The sequence below is a fragment of the Patiria miniata genome, unplaced genomic scaffold, assembly GCF_015706575.1.
Source record: "Patiria miniata isolate m_02_andy unplaced genomic scaffold, ASM1570657v1 HiC_scaffold_5, whole genome shotgun sequence".
In the NCBI taxonomy this organism is placed as follows: Eukaryota; Metazoa; Echinodermata; class Asteroidea; order Valvatida; family Asterinidae; genus Patiria; species Patiria miniata.
In genome coordinates this window covers 13,035,306-13,057,901 of record NW_024037072.1, presented here as the reverse complement: position 1 = coordinate 13,057,901, position 22,596 = coordinate 13,035,306, and the positions used below count along the sequence as shown (strand labels likewise).

The 22,596-nt window shown below is 38.7% G+C and overlaps 2 protein-coding genes across 4 annotated transcripts in view; both read right to left on the bottom strand.

The window, feature by feature from the left end:
• Positions 1-13,919, bottom strand: part of LOC119740606 (myotubularin-related protein 10-B-like) — a 41,579-nt gene extending 27,660 nt beyond the window's left edge. Inside the window, exons 1-3 of one of the 3 annotated variants that reach the window (XM_038215966.1) lie at positions 13,699-13,919; positions 11,601-11,703; positions 6,039-6,178 (exon numbers count right to left, since the gene is read on the bottom strand). In XM_038215966.1, the coding sequence (XP_038071894.1) occupies positions 6,039-6,178; positions 11,601-11,703; positions 13,699-13,767 (312 nt within the window). In that variant the 5' untranslated portion in view covers positions 13,768-13,919. Of the gene's footprint in view, positions 1-6,038; positions 6,179-9,785; positions 10,969-11,600; positions 11,704-13,698 lie in introns of those variants that run through there. The other 2 variants (XM_038215965.1, XM_038215967.1) reach the window with 2 other exon arrangements.
• Positions 13,920-14,774: 855 nt separating this feature from the next.
• Positions 14,775-22,440, bottom strand: LOC119741664 (translocon-associated protein subunit beta-like). Its single transcript, XM_038217504.1, has 5 exons — positions 22,305-22,440; positions 20,045-20,205; positions 18,354-18,561; positions 16,605-16,682; positions 14,775-15,760 (listed from the first exon to the last, which is right to left on the bottom strand). Exons 2-5 carry the CDS (start codon positions 20,203-20,205, stop codon positions 15,638-15,640), a joined length of 570 nt encoding a protein of 189 aa, XP_038073432.1. The 5' UTR covers positions 22,305-22,440; the 3' UTR covers positions 14,775-15,637.
• Between the last annotated feature and the right edge of the window lie 156 nt (positions 22,441-22,596).

Here is a 22,596-nt window from a genome sequence, read left to right as displayed (position 1 = left end):
TCTCCCAGACAGAAATTAGCAGCTTTCCTTTGACTTTTGGCTTGAAGGAAAAACATTTCCTACAACAGCAAACACCCAATAGGGTCTGAATGCCACACAATGGTTGTTCATATACACATGTATGTAAAGGCCAAATACTTTTGCAAATTGTTCTGTTATCATTTGGAAATGTCACTTGCTGTGTTACTACTATGTGTCAAAGCAAAATGTCCCACTTTTGATTCCGAATAACTCTGTTGTTAACCAGCAGAAGATGATGATGTCATTGCACACTTCCTCGATCGTGTGTCGCAACAATGATCAAGGAGGTGTGCAATCACACCAGGAGTGATCCTGCATTCCTTCAGAAGCTTTCGGCCACATCACACGCCTTCCATCTCCAAAGCTGTATCGACATTGAAGGACGCCAAGTCGAAAGTGGCCGATTCTGAAAGCGAGTATTTTTTTATGGGTATGGCGTTTAAATCTCTTCCTCTTGCACAAAGCTGATGAAATTCGCTCCATAAAATTTATCATGCCTTGTTTACATGAAAATTTTGGTTTAATTCCATTCGTTAACTGCAAAGTTATCGAGGATCAAAAGTAGGACATGTTGTTGCTTTTTGACACGTAGTAGAATGCAGTCTAATTTCCCAGGGAAAAGAGGTTGGGGATTTTTACAAATGTTATTTAAAATACTGTTTCATTGATGACATTCCTTTAATTTTGATACATGTTCGATTGTTCATACATGTACACGTGCATGTATGTTTCCTTTGCACCATTTGGCATGGAAGTACATGTATGTACCATTGCAAATCTTGTGAGTAGCAGGATTTTGCATCATCGACAATGTTCACACACTTGAACAATGTATACACATTACATTATTTACGCAGTGTACATTTATATCCAGCCAACAACATTAAAGGTAATAGGTCTATACGACATTTGCTTTTGCTGTAATTTTCAGAATTTGCAAGAAGTTAGTATTTTACATGTATAACATAGCAAATTTATACTGTTACACTGACCTGTTTAAGGTTTTGTGTTCATAGATGCTGGAAAAGCCAAGAAAAAAATGCTGTTCTTGAAGTCTGGTTCCCAGAACCTTCGACCACCGAAACACAGCAATTTATAGATGTTGGAGAAGTGTCAGGTTAGGGAACCAGACTAGCTGACTTGCACCCGTTCACAGATGTGAAACCGATGGTAATTAACAAAATGTGTAATATTAATAGGCTGTTTGCTGCCGGTGGTCACTTTGTGTACAAAACGAATGCGCGCAACATACACACGCCCGGTGATTTTGTTTCAAAAAGCCGGATGTTTTCATTCCCCATTTATAAGTTAAAATTTTGAAATATTCCTCGTAATTTATGATGATAGTTCAATGATGTAATAAACTTACATATTTTCCCATTGTGATTGTGATTTGAGTCGAAATTACACTTGTTTTTGCTGTTTGAAAAGTCTCATTTTAACTCCGAGTACGAAAAATGCTGCGCGCATGACATGTTACGTTCACGGGCCATGCGGCGCGCACAGACCGGTCCATGCGTTCAAGATCCACGGCAAGAATTGTCTGCCCTGGTGACTGTGTTTAACTCGGTCTTGACATTAGTGTAGCATAGCAGACGTCAAGAAACCATACGTCAGTCGAAAGCTTATTGAAAATGCCATTCAACCATCCACGTTCCATGATAATCGGCCTACGCGTTGCAAAGTTACGATTCTTTTTGTTTTTCCCAAAACTTTTTCATCACGAAATACATTGAAAATAATAATGGAACCTTGAAAATTGTAATTAGTGATATCGAAGCTTAAAATGCTTTTTTTAAAACCTTCAAAATATGATTGTATTTTAGAGTTATAGACACATTTGTGTCGCGATGTATTTTCATCATGGCGCCTTCTGTTTGACAGCGCGCGTCGTGTGAGCATCACTGTTTCGTTCCCGGCACGCGATAATGTAAGCGCAACAGAAAATTATCACGTTTGAGATCGAGTGCAGCCAAAACATTGTCACGTGATGCGTCGCGTAATGCATATTCTACACTGGTTCCCTTCATGGCCCGTACGGTCAGAATATGTCAGTGGATACCAGTGTAAGTTCTTCGTTTTCGGAAACCGTCCAGACTCCATCGCACGTGGTGTAAACGAAATGGAACTCGGAGTGTTTTTGCTACCGCAGTACCGGCGATCATTTCACTTTTTGCCCACATCGTAGTTCCTCGATCTTAATAATCGATCTCTCCTTGTATCTCAGGTAGCATATCTAATAACTTTGTGGCCGTTTTTGAGAGTGAAATCTGATGTTTTTACAGTTTGTTGGGTGGCTATAGCATGGAGGAATAAGAACACTTCCTCCATGGCTATAGCATGTACGATTTTTGTGTACAAATGTGATGGGCACTGATGTAACGTTAGGCCATTGGAATTACGCAGGAAAATCATTACGCACAGCGCATACTTGTTTTTTACTAAATTACTAGGCTTATGAGATTTGCACCAAAATGGGATAAAATAACCCAAATATGAGAGAAACTTCGTTTTATAACCTAAATGGGATACCCAAGTTTTATATCTTTGTTTAAATTTTTGTCAAATTTGGGGATTTTGGGCATTGAGAATTGGACTTCGGCTTGGGCCAGTTTACACGTTTACGCATGCCAGACTGAAATTTCTCCATTTTGGCCAAAAATTGGCAAAAAAAAGTAGGTTTTTTTTTAGATTTTAGATTTTTTTGTGGTCTTTTTTGGGTCCACATGCTGTATCTACACACAATCCCTGTGTCATCCAAATTTGGTGAAAATATGTTCTAGTGAATGGAAGTTTTGTTACTTTTAGTGTTTTTTGGGTAGGACTTAGTCATTTTTCAACCTTGCCGTTCATGATTTTTAGTGTAAAAGTACATTTTTAACATTCATTTTATTGCATATCAAGTTTTTTATCAACTCAAAACCAACTGAAACCAATAGTATTTGTGATAAACAATGGACAAAAACAAGTTAAAGTTTACCAAAGTGTTTATTAACACCACAACAGATGTTCAAATATGCCTTTTTATTCAATTTCACAAAAATACACCATTTTCGTACACATTTCCTATACAAAATAACGTCATTTGATCGACATATATTTGGCCATAACTTTGGATTGCATGGGTCAATTTTTGCAATTTTACCATCATTTGTTTTCTTTTTGGGTGGGCTTTACAATGAAAGCAATCTCTTAAACAAATACAACCATTTAAAAAAAAGTTCACTAGCCCTAGTAATAAGTAAATTGAAAATTGGGGGCAGTACATGAATTTGTACATTGAAATTTTTTTCCCAACGACAGTCAGCCAACCATATTTGGAAATTGATACAAAAATTACACTTTGCTGAAAATGACAGCACACCAGGTGCCATGATTTCACAGGATGCTTGAGACTATTATTCACTTACAGTCAAGTAAGGTATTTCATAATAATTTGGTGGTTTTGTTGTTTGATGTTTACAAATGTACATATTACCTTTAAATGTAATTTGTTTACTTTGTAGCTGTACATGTGTGACTTTGATTTAAAGCCACAACTGACAAAGGAATCATGTGACCAGATCTACAACACAAGGCAAGCCTATAGTAAAGCTGGTCCCAGGGTACACAATAGATTCTGAATGGCTATTCACTGGAAGTCTCTCATGCATCTTGGTGTTCACAATCAGCCAGATTTAGCCCATTACGAGGTAATCCTATACAATAGACCATTATCATGTTGCCGCCATCTTGATTTTTTTCCCATTCAAATAAGCGCGGCTGGGAGAAAAAAAATAGTCTGGTTCCTTTTTTGCATAAAAAACATTATCATTCAGTACTGTTATTGGATACAGGGAACATGACTGAGATAGTGGCAGCATGATGAAGTTTCTATCCGTCCGTTCACAAGTACCCCCTCACCGGCAAAGAAAGTACAGTTGGGGGTGACCGACCGACGCCATCTTGCCTGACTGCAATTTTGCCGCGATGCACGGCCGTACCACTGCGTGTACATAGTACAAATCCCCTGGTGTACGTGCGTCACACACAAGGAACGGTGCGCGTCAACCAGCTAAATGTCCGTCCCGCCCATGGGATGTAAGTTGCTAGGTAAAAGGGCGCCCTCTTTTGTTGGCGCACAAAGCCCATAGGACTGCATGGCTCCCTTCACCAGCAAACAAGTGACAGTCATTGAGAGAGTTGGTGAATTTTGTAATACAGTCGGTCGGTTGGTCAGTTAGTCAGTCTGTCTGTCTGTCTGTCTGAGTGACTGCTGACTGACCGACTGACTGAAGACACTAGGCTTTTTTGATCTCCAGATTTTGCAGACATCTAAGGATGCCTAATCAACTCTGTACCTATTTATACATTTAGGAGTTTCTACTCAATAGGTACAATAATTCCACTACGAGCCACAAAAATCAGGTTCTATTCACCCTACACACCCATCGCACCACTAGGCAGGAAGTTTGGATGGGGATGGTAGTAATCAAGCAACAATCAGCCTCCAATCAAACGCTTCCTGTTGCTAGCTAGTCACTAGGATACTTTGCTGTAAGTTTGCCTCGGAGGCTCAGTCAGGGCTATAACAACGTTGGTCACCTCCAGGTTTATACTGTCTAATTGCATGGGTTTATAAAATTATCAATTCCGCACGTGATTATGATTAGGTATTTTGGAAGGGAACTGCTCACTCAGGGGTAGGGGTGTGCATTTATGGGTTGTACCGGAACTGGGTACCCAAATGAAAAAAAATATGAGAACCCGGGTACCCGTTAATTGAAAACCAACCCAAAAATTCAAATCTCGGAAGTTGGAGTTCAGATTGTTCATGAGGTCCACACAACAATACTACTACACTGGTGCATCAATACAGCAAGATACAAGTACATTTACAGTGAGCTTTATACCGGCAGCTTTACGATGGAAACTGCAACTTTTGCGAGTGTTGTAAAACATGTTTTACTTTCCCTTGTAGCCTGAATTTCGTTTTGAAAATTCCCCACAAATGACATTCAAAACCTTTCCTTTTCATTGTCTGAGAATTTACTAGGTACCGGTAATTTACAGAGTTAGATATGGGTACGCAATCCCACAATCTGGAACCGGTTCCTGACATCAACGATAGGTACTCGGGTAACCGGTTCCGATACACAGCCCTACTCAGGAGTAGTTTGTAAATGTTTTCATAACTGCAAACTAGAAACCATTTGGTCAGTTCAGTTTCAGCTCGCTCGATTGTAAACATCTTGGGAACCGCAAGGAATTCTTTGGTAAAGAACCTTAAAAAAAAAAAACAGAACTAAGGAGAACTAAATTTTCTATTGAACTTGGCTACTTGTGCAGTTCATACACATACAACAGATAACTGGGTCATTCTATAAATTGAGGGTCCAAAGTCATTTTTCCTATCCCTGTTTAACACTTTACCACTCAAGTCTTATTAGGAATGACTGTTTGGTTGGTACATGTACTTTGCTATTCAGTATCTACATATGTACATGTATATGTATATTTACACCCAGAATATTAACTCAATTCCATTGTTCATTCTGCTTTATATTTCATGTTATGCTGCTCACTCTTTACATCTCCAACTATCAAAATATGAAACCACATGTTAGACTTTCTGGTTTCCAAAGGTCCAAAAAAATCAATTGTTTGAAAGTGTCGAATGGAGTTGTGTTATCAAAACTACTACACACACGGATGTATGATGGTTTGTGTGTATGTAGGCCTAATTCAAACAAGTTATGCTTATTATGCTTTAACTACAATGGACTTACCAACTCAGTTCATAAGGTGTACATCGAATAATGCAACCTGAACATGCAATCCTGGTTGTATGTGATCCCTTTTTATGCATCTAAAATCCACCGACCTAACCTTGACCCAACCCCGACCCAACCCCGACCCAACCCCACCCCCTCCTTATCCTGCTCTATCTCATTGTGACCCCACCCTAACCCCATTGTGACCCCACCCTGACCCCACCCAACCACACCATGACCCAGCCCTGAACCCGACCTACTCACCAGGTGATGGTTGGGTCTGTTGGCACTGACAAAGCTGATCTTGAAGTTAGTGCAGTACAAGGATCCCGAGATTCCCTTGTTGAGACCACTGAAGGAGTCAAACTTGAGCACATTATGCGCTTGTCCGATGATAATCTCACCTGGTGGGGGAAAAAAAAAGCCAAACTCTTCATAAGATGGAATTTGAGTCGGGGTGATGTAAATTCAATAATAGGTTTTATATAACACCCAAGTAAATCCTTGTCATTTCTTTGGAGGATTGTAGGTCACGCGGTATTCATTAATCGAACTGTTGCATGGCCTATGTCATAACTGTGCATTTTTTGTTCCATTGATCATGCATTTTCGTCTCATCCTATTGCACGCCGCACGCACGCGAAGTCACTTATGGTTCTGATCTTTAAGATGCAGCAATTTGGACAGTCGATCTCAATAAACACAGTTGAAAGCAATTTCCTTTAACATTCCAACTTATTCTGTATTTCATTTTGAACAAAATTAAGTCACTTGATTTTTGGTTTGTTTAATTTTTAAAATGATGTGTTGTTTATATGTCACTTTTTCAACTGCACTACATATTTTGTAACTAAGGAAGATGAACAATAAAAGAATGCTTTAAATTAAGTATTTCATATACAGTACATGTCCATGTTTATACACACAGATTATATCTACCAGTATATAGAAGCCTTATATCACATGTGGGATGTGTGTTTGTACAACTAATCTAACACATGTACATGTACCTCCTCCTGAAATTGACCTTTGACATGTGGTTTTATAGCTCCAACATGTTATGGTATTAATGACAAATCCATCTGTTGACAATCAGGTCAGGGGTGGGCTGATTAATCCTGGCTCAATTACTCAAACAGATGGTGTAGATATGATATCATTCCATAAACTTTTCATAAGCACTGGTTTGATCATAACAACTGTAGGCCTAATTGTGATACCCTTTATGTGTAGGAATTGTGGAATACTTTGCCATAATTATTCTTATCCCACTTTTATGTTATTATCTAAATCTGTTTACTTGTTGGTCTTGAAATGTTTTAAAGGGAAGATACAACATTTGCAATCATCAAAAAAACGAAATTATCAAAATATTATCACGAAATACCTTACTGGATTGTTAGGGAATGACAATCAAAAGCATCCTATAAAATCGTGGCTCCTGGTGTGCAGATGTTTTCAAGAAAATTGTATATTTCCTACGCTGGTCGGCCGACCAGCGTTGGGAAAAAACTGGCTTTTTTCAAAAACTTCTCCTACTTTTTTATTTTTAGTTATTCCGCATTTTCTTTGCAATTGATTACACACTGTGAAGAGGTACAAGCCTGCTAGACTGATTCGCTGAACTTACAATTCCCCAAAGTCTATAAATTGCTCCGTTTCATCTTAAGTGGGGACAGGGAACCAGACTACAAGAACATGATTCTTAGTTTTCTTGTTTTTTCCAGCATCTACGAGCCCAAAACACGAAACAAGTCAGTTTAACAATATTTTCTATAACATACTAATCCTCCAAATCCATTTATTTCTGAAAATTGCAGCAAAAGCAAATGTTGTACATTCCCTTGAATTACCCATACTGTACAGTTATTTTTAACCCCCCCCCCCATTCTTAACCCCTCCCCTCCGGGCCCTCCCCATTACATGTACATGTACCTTCCACACACCCAATCCTTTTCATGTTATTATACGATTGATGAACAGTTTAAACAGTATTTTTACTACCTAATGCATATGAAATGCAGTCTTTTGCTGCCCTTGTAAAGTTTACAATGTAAAAGGTTTACAAATATGTCAATGTTCTTTACAATTCTGCTGCAGGCAACAAAAAAGACATAACAATAAACCGATTAAATAAGAAATAATCCTGAGAAGAAAAAAAAACAAAGAATGTGAGACAGTTGAACAATATTTTTAATGTGACAGCGAAAATGTACTGCAACACAGCACAATATCGCATCAAGTTACTATTTTTAATACAAACAACTCTGCATTGTTCTACTCTCTTTGTTTTTGTACCATTGTATGCTTTCCTTTTCCTGGTACATTCTTATAACATGGACTTCAGCTTCTTTGCATTGTTAGTTCTGCTCAACTTCACATATTCTTGGCAACAGGACATTCCAATTGCTCAAACTCTTTTCCTTTCTGATCTAATCAACTCCTTGGATCTTATTTATGCTATAATTTAGTCCTTGGCTGTTTTCCAACTATGGGGTTTCAGGATAAGACTATCGATGCCCCGCCTTCCAGTTACTTGACCAACAATAATAATCAATGGCAAAAGGAAACTGCCCCACCCACCCCTCCTGGCCCCACCCAGCCCTCCTGGCCCCACCCACCCCTCCCAGCCTCCCCCATCCCACTCAGCTTTTTCCTACACAACTCCCATCTCCAAGCCACCATTCCGAGAAAAAGAAATTACAATTTGGCAATCAACCCTGTGCCTATACTTGTGCCTATAAACTTGGTCATGCAAGTATTTCCCAACAATTTCTGGTTAACGTGCTGATCAAGTTTCATTTTCACTCTGTGACTTCCTGAAGACATTAAGAAAGCAAAGAACTCCGAATGAAAAACTGCCACAACAGGAAATCTGAGAAAATGGAAGTAGCAATGATCACGAGTGACCATCAAAAAATAAAATCCTCTGAAATTGCCAGGATGGGGGATGATAAGATTTTGAAATACTGGTACCGGTACATACCGGAATTTATACAGACATGTTCCTTAACCACTTCGCGCCGGGATTATTTTGACATTGACCGGACCCAGGCGCAGGATTCTTTTTCATGAACCTCGATGCCAGACGAGTTCAGGCCGTCATCTGTGGGTAGCACACCCTGATATTTCCGGTCTTACTCGGCTGCGAGCTGGTCGCAGACAGATATTTCTGGCCTAGCTCGCCTGCTGCATTTTTATCCGTCATCCGTTATGAATACCACAAAACCTAAGTACACGTCATCCGATGTGAACTGGCTTAAAGGTAGAGTCCATCATTTGTAATTTGTGCATTTTGTTCGTTTGAAGCAACAAAAGAGTTCAAAATCTAATGAAGGATACTGAGCAACTAACCTGATGAAGTTTCAGCTAAGCTTCATCTGTACATTCCGAGAAAAACAGCATTCTAAGATCTCAATTTCAAATCAAAAGTTGCTGAATCATGTTTTGAATTGTTTTGAATTGCAACTATACGCGCGACGTCGCGCACTGATCCGACGAATTATAACAACCGCGCGCGCGTGTGCGTCGTTCGAATACTTGTGCGCGCTGTGCTGAATAACAAAACGAACTACTAATTTAAATTTTCCTACGGTGCTTCTTAAGAATCACCGTTGGAAATGCCTTCTTTCGTTGATAACTTCAAAATGACAGCTTCCCAGAAAGAATAATTTCACAGGGAGTTTAGTCTCCTTACTATCTTTCAACCAAGTTAGTTTTTCAACAATAATTACGCCAGTTACTTTTCGGATGGCTGCAAATGATGGACTCTACCTTTAAGACAAGTAAGCCAAAAGTAAGTCAAAAGTGAAAATTCCCAGCATTGATGATTAACTCTGTAACAGAGTACTGGTATACATTTTTAAAATAACATTTTATGACTAGTCACACAACAACCCACGGTTTCATACAAATCCCACACTTTTTTTCTCCCAAATTAATTCAACAAACAGGAAAAACCATTTTACAATTTAGCCCCAAGAAATATTGTTTTGTGTAATTATAACTTACCTGGGTAGGTGGTGAGTTCATTCAGATCTATGTTGATCTTTTTATATTCATTGTTATTCAACTTATCTAGTCCCAATGAGCCCAACAGACTGATGTCCGATTTGTTCCGAAAAAGTGGATCTTTGATGAGGGACCACATATTGACGTCTATCTGGAGCTGTCTATGAAAGTTAGGTTTCCTTTGATGTATCACAATATGAAGCAAACTTGATTATGGCGAAACTAAATTCAACGTAAGAATGACGTACATGTATGTAATTAAATCATATCCCGAACGATCATATATGAAGACATGACCTCGGATAACCACACAATAAGGAAGAAATTAGGCGAATTTCTCTCAATCCAGTAATCGATGACCTCATCCTGCCATGATGACGCCTGATGGGAGTTAACGTCGAGTATATCACACCACTGTAGCTTTTAATATCCTCCGTGTTTCTGGAACTTGAAGTACATGTAGCACAAATCGACGGCATATAGTACTTGATGGACTGCAATCATAAGGTTATAATTCTCCCAAAACAAGAGCACAAAGGGTGTGTACTCTTGTAGAAAACTTTCCTCACTTGCTCAGAGTTTCTTTCTCAGACAATCAGATGACATTCACTTTTGTGCTGTAGACATCTGGTTTAATCCTCAACCCAAATATATTTGAAGAGCCAGCAGGACGTTACATTCGCATCTAGAGGTCCGTCAGAATCATGTGACTGAAAGCATCCACCAAATCACGCCATCATCAGACCTAATCCAACGCCAAGACCCACCGCAACGCTCCCACGCCACTCTCCGCCAACACTCACTCACAGAGTGGCGATACAACCCACGAACCATTCACTCATATAATAAGCCCTCCTGTACAGCAGACAGACCCGGACGCGTACACTAAGCCTACAGCGGGGAAGAACCATATTAGGAACGTCCTGGAAAGACAAGAGTCAGCAGTTCAAGTGAAAGCCCTCACAAGACCAGACCCGATGCCTAAACTCGGTAATAGTCTCTCCCAGACTGGCATGGGCCCTCCTAGTAAGTGGCACTTCCTCTTGGTTGAGTTGAGGCCAGCACCAGACACCCACGGACAGCTTCTTCTTATTTTTAGTTATTGCTTCCTGTGCACACTTCCGGAACCAGGGGACGTCATATAAACATATGGTCTGTGTCGTTTTTATGGAAATACAGTGTGGTGGTTATCATTGGAAAGGGCATGAGTTTATCTACCGGTAGAAGTTAAAGCTGCAAAGTTCATCTATGATTCAGGTTCCGTGTGGTATATCTCTATATTTGGGAATGTGTGATGACTACTAGGAATTGAAATCAAGGCACTAAGTTTCCCCTTGCAAAGACAGCAAAAACAAAAGAGACAAATTTGAGAAGACGTGAGGGTTAAGTCCTGCATACGGCTAGACAACAGGAAGACCCTATGTGACATCATAAGATTTGGAACATGTAATGACGTCACACACTAACTGTGAATATGCAACTACACGGTACCATTCTACAAAGTTTTTATTGGCCTGCTAGATACGTTTGTGATGATGACAAATGACAATGATGCTAATGATGATAATTATACACAGCATTATATTTGACTCAATCAAATGTAAAACTACATGTATGACCACCAAAAAAGCATCTTTCCTTGTTACATGTAGCAATGCTTTTTACGTTTATTCGTAGTAACTTCCTTCTAAGTAATGTTTATGCCATATTTTCCTGTTTTTATGGGAATTTAGTACTCGACTACCCGCGAGTAATTTCTCTGCGAGTACTCGAGTAGGAAAATCCACTACTCGCCCAGGCCTATTGAGATCCTACCTTCATGTACAAACGCCTCTGGTGGTTTAAGCTCCTCATAATTATTGTCATTGTCCGCCGGTGCATGTAACTGAAAGGTTGGTCCTTTATCCTTGGTCTTCACCTGGAACAAAGTAATGAAAGCTTGCATTGTGAATCCTGACAATTACAGCACACATTATTCAAGATGAAACTATTAAAGAAAACAATGTGTCAAACTTATCGGTGTATCTGTCTGCGGAAAAATAATGATTTCAATAGAATTGCAATAGAGGAGATATGACCGAGTTTTCAATGAGATTGCTCAAAAACCCACGACTAATTGTGACTGTTTTAATGAGTATTCATCAATTTGATCTTTTGAGCTGAGCATTGCAATACCAAATTTTAAAAATTGTTTTAAAAATTAAATGAAAAACAGCAGCTCTCCCATAATTATAGTAACATAGATGGAACAACCCAATTTTTTGTTAAAAATATTTAATGTTTCTATGGCTATACATGTAATTATAAAAAATGGCATATAAATGTTTGTACTGTAACTGTAAGCATTTGGTTACAAATCCAGTCAAGTTGAAAATACAAAAAAATTAAACTGTGCATTTTGATATTGAATTTACCGTTTAGGCCAAGTAAAAAAGGAAATAGTTTCTTGTCCGGGCTTTTTTAATAAAGGAGGAGGCGGCCTTTTTTTTCCTTCAAGATGGCAGATTATCCAAGATGGATGCTTCCATTTTCTTGACTCTTTTGCCGATACTTTTCTGTCCAAAATGAGCCGTAAAAACTTTTTAACAGATTCTGAACGTCCATACATTGCTACAATTTTGCTGGAACTTGAAGAACCAGATATAAAAAATATTTATATAGACCTTAAAAATATTTTTAAAAGGAGAAGGCTGGGGGAAAAAAAAGGTTGAGAAAGGACGAGAAACTGGTTTAGTTTTTTACTTGGCCTTATTTTTAATACCCATGATATTGTGCCAAATGGGCATAAGTTCATGAGTTTTCCCCAAAAAATGTAACTTTTCTTAGTTTTGCTTTATTGATAAATCACAAACACTAGGCATGCTAGGCCTAAAAAGAAAAAAAACCGTAAACATACACAAACTGGCCAAGAATAAAAAGTCAAATAACTGATAGGTAGGCACTTTACTCATACAGTTTCGGAAAAAAAGTTGCAACCTGACGCCACTTCCGCGATTGTGTACAAAGTCTATGGAGAGTCAAGAATTTTTTTAAAGTATTTTCCAAAGGCAGTGTATATTTTGCCGGAGACGGCAAACCTTTAGTAAACGTTAGTTTGCCGGATATGCACTGAACATGCGCAGTTACTGTTTTTTTGTACTTAAACATTTTCCGGTGACAAGTTTTAGTCTGGCTCCATGCCAAAATTATCGTTGTTACCTCGTATTCACAAGATGGGATTCAGACCATTTTATAATTTCGGACTTTATTTCCCTTTTAAAAAAAATCCTCCAGAGCCACAAATCTGAAAAAGAAAATGTAATACTCTGCAAAAAATGTTTGAGACAGGTTAAAATAATAAAAGAAGAATATTCTTATTTATTTGGGGATGAGAAAAAAAAACTTTAAAATGTGGTGTGGTCGGAATCGAACGCGAGTCATCCCGCTTACTAGAGCCTTTGCTTAACCATTACACCGAACGTGCTACACAACTTTTGATGGGAAGTTAATACATCTTATAATTCAGCCCTATTTTAAAGAGTACAGCGCCCTCTGTTGATATGGATTGCCGCCGGCAAACCTTTAGTAATCGTTAGTTTGCCGTCATTACCTCCGGCAAAATATCCACTATCTTTTCCTAACAATAACATAACAAAATTGGAAATGTTTCTCAGTCCCAGATTCATGTCTTATCATCATTTTTGCAATGAATGACCTTCATTGAGATGATATATGAAGAAAACAGTGGCGTCAGGTTGCAACATTTTTTCCACACAATTTCACTTTGAAAATTGAACAAGGCAAATGGTAACCACCTGACCACCAGAAATTTAGTTTTCTATTCCGCAATAAAACGCAATAAAACCAATGACAAAATTGGACGACCAATACAATTCGGCACCCGGAACCACCCTCTTCCCATTCCCAAACTCACCTTCTTGGGTTCGACGTAGACGCTACTATGCAAGTAGGACTTAAAAGTTGGCTTTTCATTTTTGCTCATGACGGTTTCCAGGAAGTATCCCAATTTACAGCGGAAAACCTTATCAGAATCCAGCCTTCGCGATACGATCAAGTGACTTTACTGAGCTCCGCCATGTTCTTTTGACCTGCAGTATAACGGCGGAACCGGACTACCTTCCCGTTTTCACCGTGTGATGCTACGCAATGGTAGCCGGCTAGAGTCGAATGTCAGACTTCATATATTAGACTTGTTCTAATCCTTTGTGTTCTTTGTGATTTTATTCTACAACGCGGTTCATAACACCCACGGTAAAGTTCATAGCAGAACTTTGATTGAGGACAAAAGAAATGGCATGAGTCAAGTCAAAGGTGGGCGTATGACGGTCGTAAATTAATTGGGATGGGGTGTAACGAACTGCCAAATTCCAACTCACATCGTCATAAAAAAGGGGAAATTATTATGCCACATTCTTATTTTTGTACTGCAATACATGTAGATCTTTTAACGTTTTACGACATGATCGATTTTATAGTAAGGTTTGGGGATTCCCCCTTTTGAAAACTATACTTATCATTATAAAATTATTCAGATAGTTCTATCGTAGAGCAAATCTGTTCCTTGCTCTATATGGTTCAATCATGGAAGATTCCTTCCTCCATTGTTCCATCATCCTTGATTCCTAAGCTATTAACCCCTCAATGTGTCACACTGGGGTTTTTTTTCTGCAGGGATTTATCAAGCCCAAGTAACATTAGTGAATGTTGGGTTTGAATTTTCACAAGATAGAAATTGTAAAGCAGTAAAGCGCCCTCTATATTATTTTTCTCTTTTTTAAACTTTGAAGTCCATTTGAGCATCTCAGGGGGCAGATCCAGCTTTAAAGAAAAGGGGGGGGGGGGAGTATGACGTGGGTTGGGTTGAGTGAAGGCATGCAACACCCCCCCCCCCCCCCCCCTTCAGCGATACTTCGGCCTAGTCACCAAGGGATTACTTCAAATATAATACACAGAAGATCATAGCAATGATAGAACTCCAACAACATAGGGTTTATTAAAACACATCGTTCTTTTATTATATCCTCCGCATGATCCATGCTGATTCCAGAAGAATAGACAAAAAAGATGCTTTGGATCACCAACAGGAATGTAAAATTTCATATGAAAATTTGTAGATAAGGCAGTTCTGAAAACATAAATATGGAAATCAAAAAAAATGTAGTCTAAACGAAAATGTCTTAATCAAAATTAGTAGTATCTTTAAATAACCCCTGGCCATTAATTCAACTTATTGATCTATTTTTCGAGATTAGGACTACTCTAATAAAGCCAAATCCTGCATAGTGAATACAGTCGACTCTCGTTAATACAAACCCAGCCAAAATGTTTGTTATAGCAGAATTGTGTACTAAGTGGAGTGCTGGTCCAATTCACTGTGCACATAAATGCACAGTCCGGACCAAAGTTTTATGTTTGCTATAACCAGAACTTGTATTAACAGTGTTTGTAGTAAAGAGAGTCAACTACACCGATTTGTGACTTTTCTACATTCAATGTTGTCATACTAAATCTACTACTAAAGGTTTATCCCATGACTTCTCCACTCTAAAAACCCTGAAACAAAATGAGCTATGCTTTGTTCACACTGTACTAAATGTTTTTTTTATGGGAGCCAAGTGAGGACGAGAGGATACAATCTCCACTTAGCTCCCATACAAAGGGTCACATGATTAAAACACAGTGATGTCATTTTGTCTCGTCGAAGGGCTATTCCTCTTGGTGATCCAATATGTTAAAGGTTTACTAAAGGAAGTTTGTGTCGGGCCAAGGGCCAGGGGTGGGGTGGGGGTGGGGGAGGGTGGGGAGTAGGAGGGGGAGGGGAATGGGTAATTCTACTGGAGTTGCATAGGATGCTAGTGCTTCTTGTTCTTGGCTGCCAGTGCCGCGTTCTCATACTTTGATTTGCTGCGGTACCATAATAGAAATGGGATGCCAATAGAGGGCAGTATCATGACGGCAAAAGCTCCCCAGTCCACCTGAAAAAATAAGACAAGCCAGAAATGTGATCAGAGATCATTCATAGATGCTCCGTCACTGTAACATTATCAGTTGCAAAGGTAAAGAAAACTGTGCAATGTTCATCTTGAAGAGGGAATTTTTCAAATCCATCATTTTGAAGATGTATGTAAGTGCTTTCTGGGTGTTGCACAACAAAACTAACTAGGGGTGTGCATCAGAACCGGGTACCCGAGTACCCAACTGCTGCAGGTTATGGATCTGGTACCCGTAACCAACTTTACAAATTACTTAGTTACTTCTCAGACAATGAAAAAGAAAGATTTTGCACGCCATTTGTGGGGAATTTTCAAAATGAAAACCAGGCTACATGGAAAACCACAACAGATTTCGAGTTTATGTGCATTTTAATGCGCGACAGATGATGCTCGCAAAAGTTGCAGTTTACACCGTAAAGCTATAAAGCCCTTCAGACAACTTCCGGGATTTAAATTTTGGAGTTGGGTTTCTTTTAGTTTTACGGGTAACGTGTGGGCCCTTGTCTCTGTGTTGAAGTCAAAGAATTTATTTCCGAAGCCCGCGATCTAGCCACTTGAAACTACCCATAAATGTACACCACTAAAACTTTTTTTTTTTAATTCCAATTGTTATGCATTACATCAGTTATGTGCTGCCAAATCAAACCTAGCATACCAAAGATGAGTTAATGATTTTATAAATGTCTAATTTGGGATTAGGGTCAATATCAATCTTTACAAGTGGCACATAACCCCACATAAAATGTGTATCTGTCACAGTATCAATGCCCAATACAATCGTGCACAAAGGACGACAAACTGCAGTATAATTTACTATATGACTTACGTAGTGAGGTGAGAATTTTCTGTCAAAGTCCTTGAAAGGCACAATACCCTCCTCTCCTGGTGAGCTGGTGTAGCCAATCTGAACATGAAAAAAAATCAAATAAGTTCATTTTATATTAACCACTTCATGCCGGGTTTATTTTTGCCGAAAATTTCAACATTTTAAAAAGGCAAACTTTCCCAGCCAACTTCTGATATACAGCCAAACGCCACAAATACTGATTCACAAAAGTCATTTCAACAGTATTTGTACAATATTTCTTGACAAAACCTCATATGTTTCCGAGGTGTGCACTGGAGCGTAAATTGTTGAACAATAGGCCATAGGCAACTGCCAATTCAAGATCAACACACGGTCCGCCTCCACAGACTTCATGGACTTTGTGTGTGTATAAAAAAGGCACGAGGGATTAGCGTGTTTAGACGTCACCCAGAGGCAAGTCGAAGCAATTTTGACGTTTTAACCAATCAGCCGTGCCTGTGCAAAAAACAGCAAGTGTATGTTATCACGGCCTCCGGCACAAACCGGTTTAATTGTTTTCTCACAAAATGACCACTGATCCCATGAAACAATGGACCATTTTATGTTACAACTGGCAAAGAAAACATTGTAATACATGTTGTACTTGCATTCCAAAACAATGTTTGACTGGACCAGTTAACCAGTTACTGTTATGGTATATGCAACTGTGGGTAGCCAGGGGTGGATCTAGCTGTCAGAAATTGGGGGGAGGGTTTGATATAAAGTGGGTGGGGGTGAATCTCTGGCATGCACTACAGAAAATATGGTGTTGCCATCTGCTTGGAACTTTCTGTACTTTTTACCTTTCATAGGTTCAGCTTTTATCAAAAGGGGGAACACTTGTGAGAAAAAGGTACATTTTAACCCTCCTATGCAAACATATACATAGCTGCCAACTTTTCAAAATCCCAATTAGTAATCAACCCGCGCGGTCATTTTCAACTGCTCCTATTATCAAAGTGTATGTACCAGCTTTACCAACATCGAGTACAGGTACATGGTTTACATGTGCATACCATTCTTGTTGTGAATAATAATGTACTGTAGGCCAAAAGATAATTTAAAAAAAAAAAAAAAATTAATAATTTTTTTTTTAAATTCATTTTGTTTTACTGTCTGTATTTGTTTGTTGAAGTCAAATAAATAATAACAATAATAACGTGCACATATCTTTTTTTGAGATGCATGCTAATGCTATCGATGTTGAGTTTCGAGTTCGTATCGTGTTTTTAAAAAATCGTAATAATTCCGCTAAAATCGGAATGGTTGGCAGGTATGCATATACTCTGTGCAAAGTTGTCCTTTCAGTCAAAATCAGTCAAGTGACTGTTTTTGACAGTTAAGACAACTTAAGAGCTCTGAGCCTACATAAAGCAGGATTGACTGGCTGTGACTGTTTTTGTAACTTGATACGCTTGATATGCTTTGACTGCAGGTGATTGATAAGCCAGCTGTGCCTACCACTTGCCTGCTTTTGACAGTTGACTGAATTTGACTAGTCAGAGTGCTAGCTTAAAATATGATCTGACTGTTGGTGACTAGCCTGTGTAAAAAGCATGGCAGGGGAAGAGGATTGATTTTTTGACTGTCTGTGACTGTTCAGACAGTAGGAGGATTAAACATGAAGTAGATGACAGACAATTACAAGTGATGGTATTAGCTTGCCCGGAAATTACATGATCAATAATTTCCAGGTCTTTTGTAAAAATGAATGAAAACCTTTCATACTATTGGTTCGGCATCTTCAGACGGTTGGTACATGACAGTTGCTGATGAGAAATTGAAATAGCCTGACTTCATTGGTTGTAGGATCACGGTGTGTGTCACGTTACTGGCAGGTGCAATCCTATCCCACTGTACACGGGTCTGGCCACTGATGACACGGAAGTCAGAATCGTGGAAAGTTTCATCAGCCAAGGCAACGTTCAGAGCAGCACTGGAGGGAAAATAAAATCATGACAGGTAAATAAATGAATTTGTAATGTTTATTTTACATGGAGATTTCAACGTAATGTAATTAGCTCCTGTATGTCATCACTTGCATTCATTATGCTGGAGGCTTTGCCTCGTCCACTTTGTGGGGTAGGTGGCTTGTTACGCCCCAACTGTGGCATCGTCCCAACTATAGTTGGGACGATCCCAACTACAGTTAGGATCGTCTCAACGGTAGTTTGGAATTGCCCCACCTATTTTCAACTATAGTTGGGAACATTGCCATCGTTGTGGCGTAACAGCTGCACCGCCTGTCGCCTAATTTGCGAGAGAGTTGGTTTTGCTAGCTGTCGCCCGCTTCATGGGGGAGAGGTACTGCCTGTTGCCTGCTACATAGGCAATCAACTTATGAACACACACCTACTGAAATGTGTATCTTTGTGGAGTCTTTTCTTTGTTCTCGTGTACTAAAGTTTTCGAGTTTGACTCCTATTTGAACCAGAATTAATTTCCTGGGCCAAAATTTGGACTTAATATCCCTTACATAAAATACTTCGATTGGCGACGGATCAACACGCCTTGGAAATTCCTAATTTTTGAGTAAAATCCATATATCTATTTCGTGATAACCTTGTGGAGATGTATTCACTTATAGAAATTGCCCTGTGGAGACGTTTACAATCTTTTGTTCCCTATTGTGCGCATGTCTCCACAGGGTACCGTGTAACAGATCACACACACACACACACCCACAAATGTGTAATTGCCTGCAATTGGGGACCCCCTATTGTCCATCTTTTGTATGTACACAAACTTTTTAGGAAGACCTCCCATATTTTGTGTACACAAATCCAAATTGGGGACCTCTCGGGAATTGGGGACCCTATTGTCCTCTATTGTTCAACGTCCCCTGTTGAATGCAGAAACAAACTCACATGCACCTTTTGCACTTTATCCATAACCCTACCAGACGCAACACAGTGCATCAGGTGGAAAAGTCTGGTGCACTTTGATGCATTCAGCTACCAACATCAGTGTATAAACGGCCACTTCTGAGACAATGAGAGCTAGTCCCATAGAACAATGCCACAGTTGTATCCTGCTGCATTCGGGGACCACGGACTCCGAGGCAGTTTGGCCTTGAGGCTTTTGGCCTGATGGATCTTGCTGCACTGGGCAGGCTTGTCAGTTAGACAAGTGTTGCATGTTGCTGCTTTTGGCTGTTTTTTTTAGCCAAAATACCCAGGAGGGAAGGGGTTATAATAGCGGTAATGTTACATTTTAACCCTAACCTACTGAATCCAAAAAAAATTCCAACAGCAAATTATTGGATTTGTTGTTCTGAGCAGTAAAACAGACCCCAAAAATATTTGGTTCTTGCTGTCGGAACCCATTGGATGCAGCAGGTCTCATGATTCAGCAGCAACCGTGGGGTCCTTGAGAATTGCATCGAGCAGGGTTAGGGCTGATTGATTAGCTCGTAATACCTGCTGCCAACATTGTAGATGCTGTAGCGTATGGTCAGGTCACGTCCTTCCACCAGCCACTCATTCAAGATGTTCTTGGATGCCAGGAGCTTAGCTCCGGAATCCTGGGAGTAGCCAAGCCCCACGAGGCACAACAAACCAAGCACAAACAGCAACCTCATCTGTTGAGCAAGACAGAAAGATTTTTTGTTAAAGGAAACATGCAATGGAAATTCAGCTCATCTTGTTTTCATGCACATTACTATGCGTTGCAACAATACATACAAGATCTTAATACTTGTTTTCATTGGAAGTGACAAGAAAGTGGTAGTTTTTCAATTATTAGAAAATCCTTTCATCGGTACATGTAAGAGGGCGCTATTTTGCTTTTGTCACACACAAGGCACTCCTTGTAAAAAGTGCATATGAACAGTACAAAAATTAGAAAGTTTTGAAGAAATATTGGCAACTACCATTGTCCAAACAAGCTGTTTAACATGATAAACAAAAAAGTGGAACTTGAAGAAAATGAAGAAAAGTTTGATATATATTTGTACACAAAGCTATGGAGACACTACTGTTCTGCCTTGAATGACATCACACTTTGGCTCATGAATATGGAAATTTTCATTAGCATAAAAACTAAAATGTTGAAATTTCTCCCTTTTACTGCTACAAAGTAGGTGGAAAGTAATAGTTACATGGCAAGAAAGCTGTTTTAAGTGTATTTAAGACATAAAAATCCTACTACATGTTTACTTCTGTTCAAGAAGAGAGGCCATTTTTATTCATTGATAAATGATGCCTCTATCAAAAAATTTCGATTTTCCCTCAAAACATTTTCAGCAGGCATTAACGTAAAAAAACTAGACGATGGGGTATGCTGAAACATGTGCAATGAAACTATTTCAAAAATTATTGAAGCAAGTATGTTTATAATATTACTACTGAAATACCAATTATTGTTTTAGAAAGAAAAATCACTATAATAAAGCACATAGACTGAAACAAAATCAAAGTTTTCAGACTTTTAGCTTATGTTATTTTTTTGGAACCTTAATTTTAATTCAGTAACTAGCAATTGTGAGTCATAGGCCCCTTTTCTATGAGAGAACAAAACTTTCACTTTTAGTTCACTGGTGTCACTTTGACTAGTTAGTGATATTAAATTGTGGAAATTTGGGGATAAACATTAATATATCTACATATATAACATGAAAATAAAGCTGGCATTTGCCAAATGCAAGAAAAAAAACACTTTGATTTGTTTGGCATCAACTGGAAAATTGACAAGGAAATCTTATTTCCTATCAAAACATGCTGTTCAAAATTACAAAGACAGTACGTACCATAAGAATTAAAAGAACATGTTTATGCTAAACATTGAACTTTGAAAAAGTTATTTTTAAAAGTTAAAATAAAAGGACTAAAATGAAAGCGAGGTCTGTAACTTCAAAATTAGCAAGTACTTGAAGCAACTTGCCTTTACTTTACCAACAGACAACGGGAGTGGATCAAAAACACAAAAACTTACCTTGTCTTGTAAAGGTTGCACAAATAAAATACCCCTAGTCTAGAACTATGGGGCTCCACGTACACGTAGCGTGGAGCCCCTGAATTCTAAAGCCCAGTTCATACTTCACGCGAATGCGACTGCGAATGCGAAGCGAATTTGACGTCATGAAACATTCGCTGCGAAATTCGCCCGAGTTGAAATATGTTAAACTTTTACGAATTTGCAGCGCGAATAGTTGCCGCGACGTCACAAATTCGCATTCGCTTTCGCGCCGAGTATGAACCGAACTTGAAGAGAGATCATGGAGATAGGCCTATGCCTATATACAAAACAATGAAAACCGTTGGCGTTAGGGCCTAAAACTAGTAAACATGGTAAAAGTGAAACAAAAAGTTGTGAGAAAATGCGTTAAACATGTTAAATTGTTCTTATTTGTTTTAAATTAAAACAATCAATTTATATTTTTTAAAATAAAATTAAATCATCAGTTTTTATATTTTAACTCATGTCACGAGTCCAATATCTGACTATTGTCCGGAATCTGGGCAACAAAATCATCACGATTTGTGATGATTTGTGCAATGCACAATCCACTACGAAAGTTCAGTCGCCGTTTTCACACAGAACCCAACCCAAAATTATTTTGAAATGACATGCATAAATTCAACAAGATCTTAATTAAATTTCTTCATAATTTGGGGAAGATTAGCATTTCCAAAATATGGTAAATTGAGTAATTTATGTCACAAAATGTAACATCTTTACCTTGTCGTATGCTCAGCACGGAGAAAGAGACATGCCTGGATGTCGGGATGTGATTGGTCAGTTACACCAATAGGTCAAAGGTCGCAAAATACAATAGATAGACAATGCAGTGAGACCGCGACCATACTCCAACACAGAAAATGATTGGTTGGCTACCAGCCTATATTTTAGCCAAATAACTCAATTAAAATCAATCACTACGTATATATTATAAAAACAATAATATACAAATTTTTAAAAGTAATTTCAACTATTTTAGAATAAAAAATATTTTTAAAATGATTTTAATAAT

Bases quoted from the DNA above. Each gene is read 5' to 3' on its own strand.
- LOC119741664 (XM_038217504.1), bottom strand. From the start codon at position 20,205: ATGAGGTTGCTGTTTGTGCTTGGTTTGTTGTGCCTCGTGGGGCTTGGC. The intron at 18,562-20,044 runs GTATTACGAGCT...TTTTCCCTCCAG, and splicing joins ATCTACAATGTTGGCAGCAG to TGCTGCTCTGAACGTTGCCT. The intron at 16,683-18,353 runs GTATGAAAGGTT...TTTCATGTTCAG, and splicing joins CTGAAGATGCCGAACCAATA to ATTGGCTACACCAGCTCACC.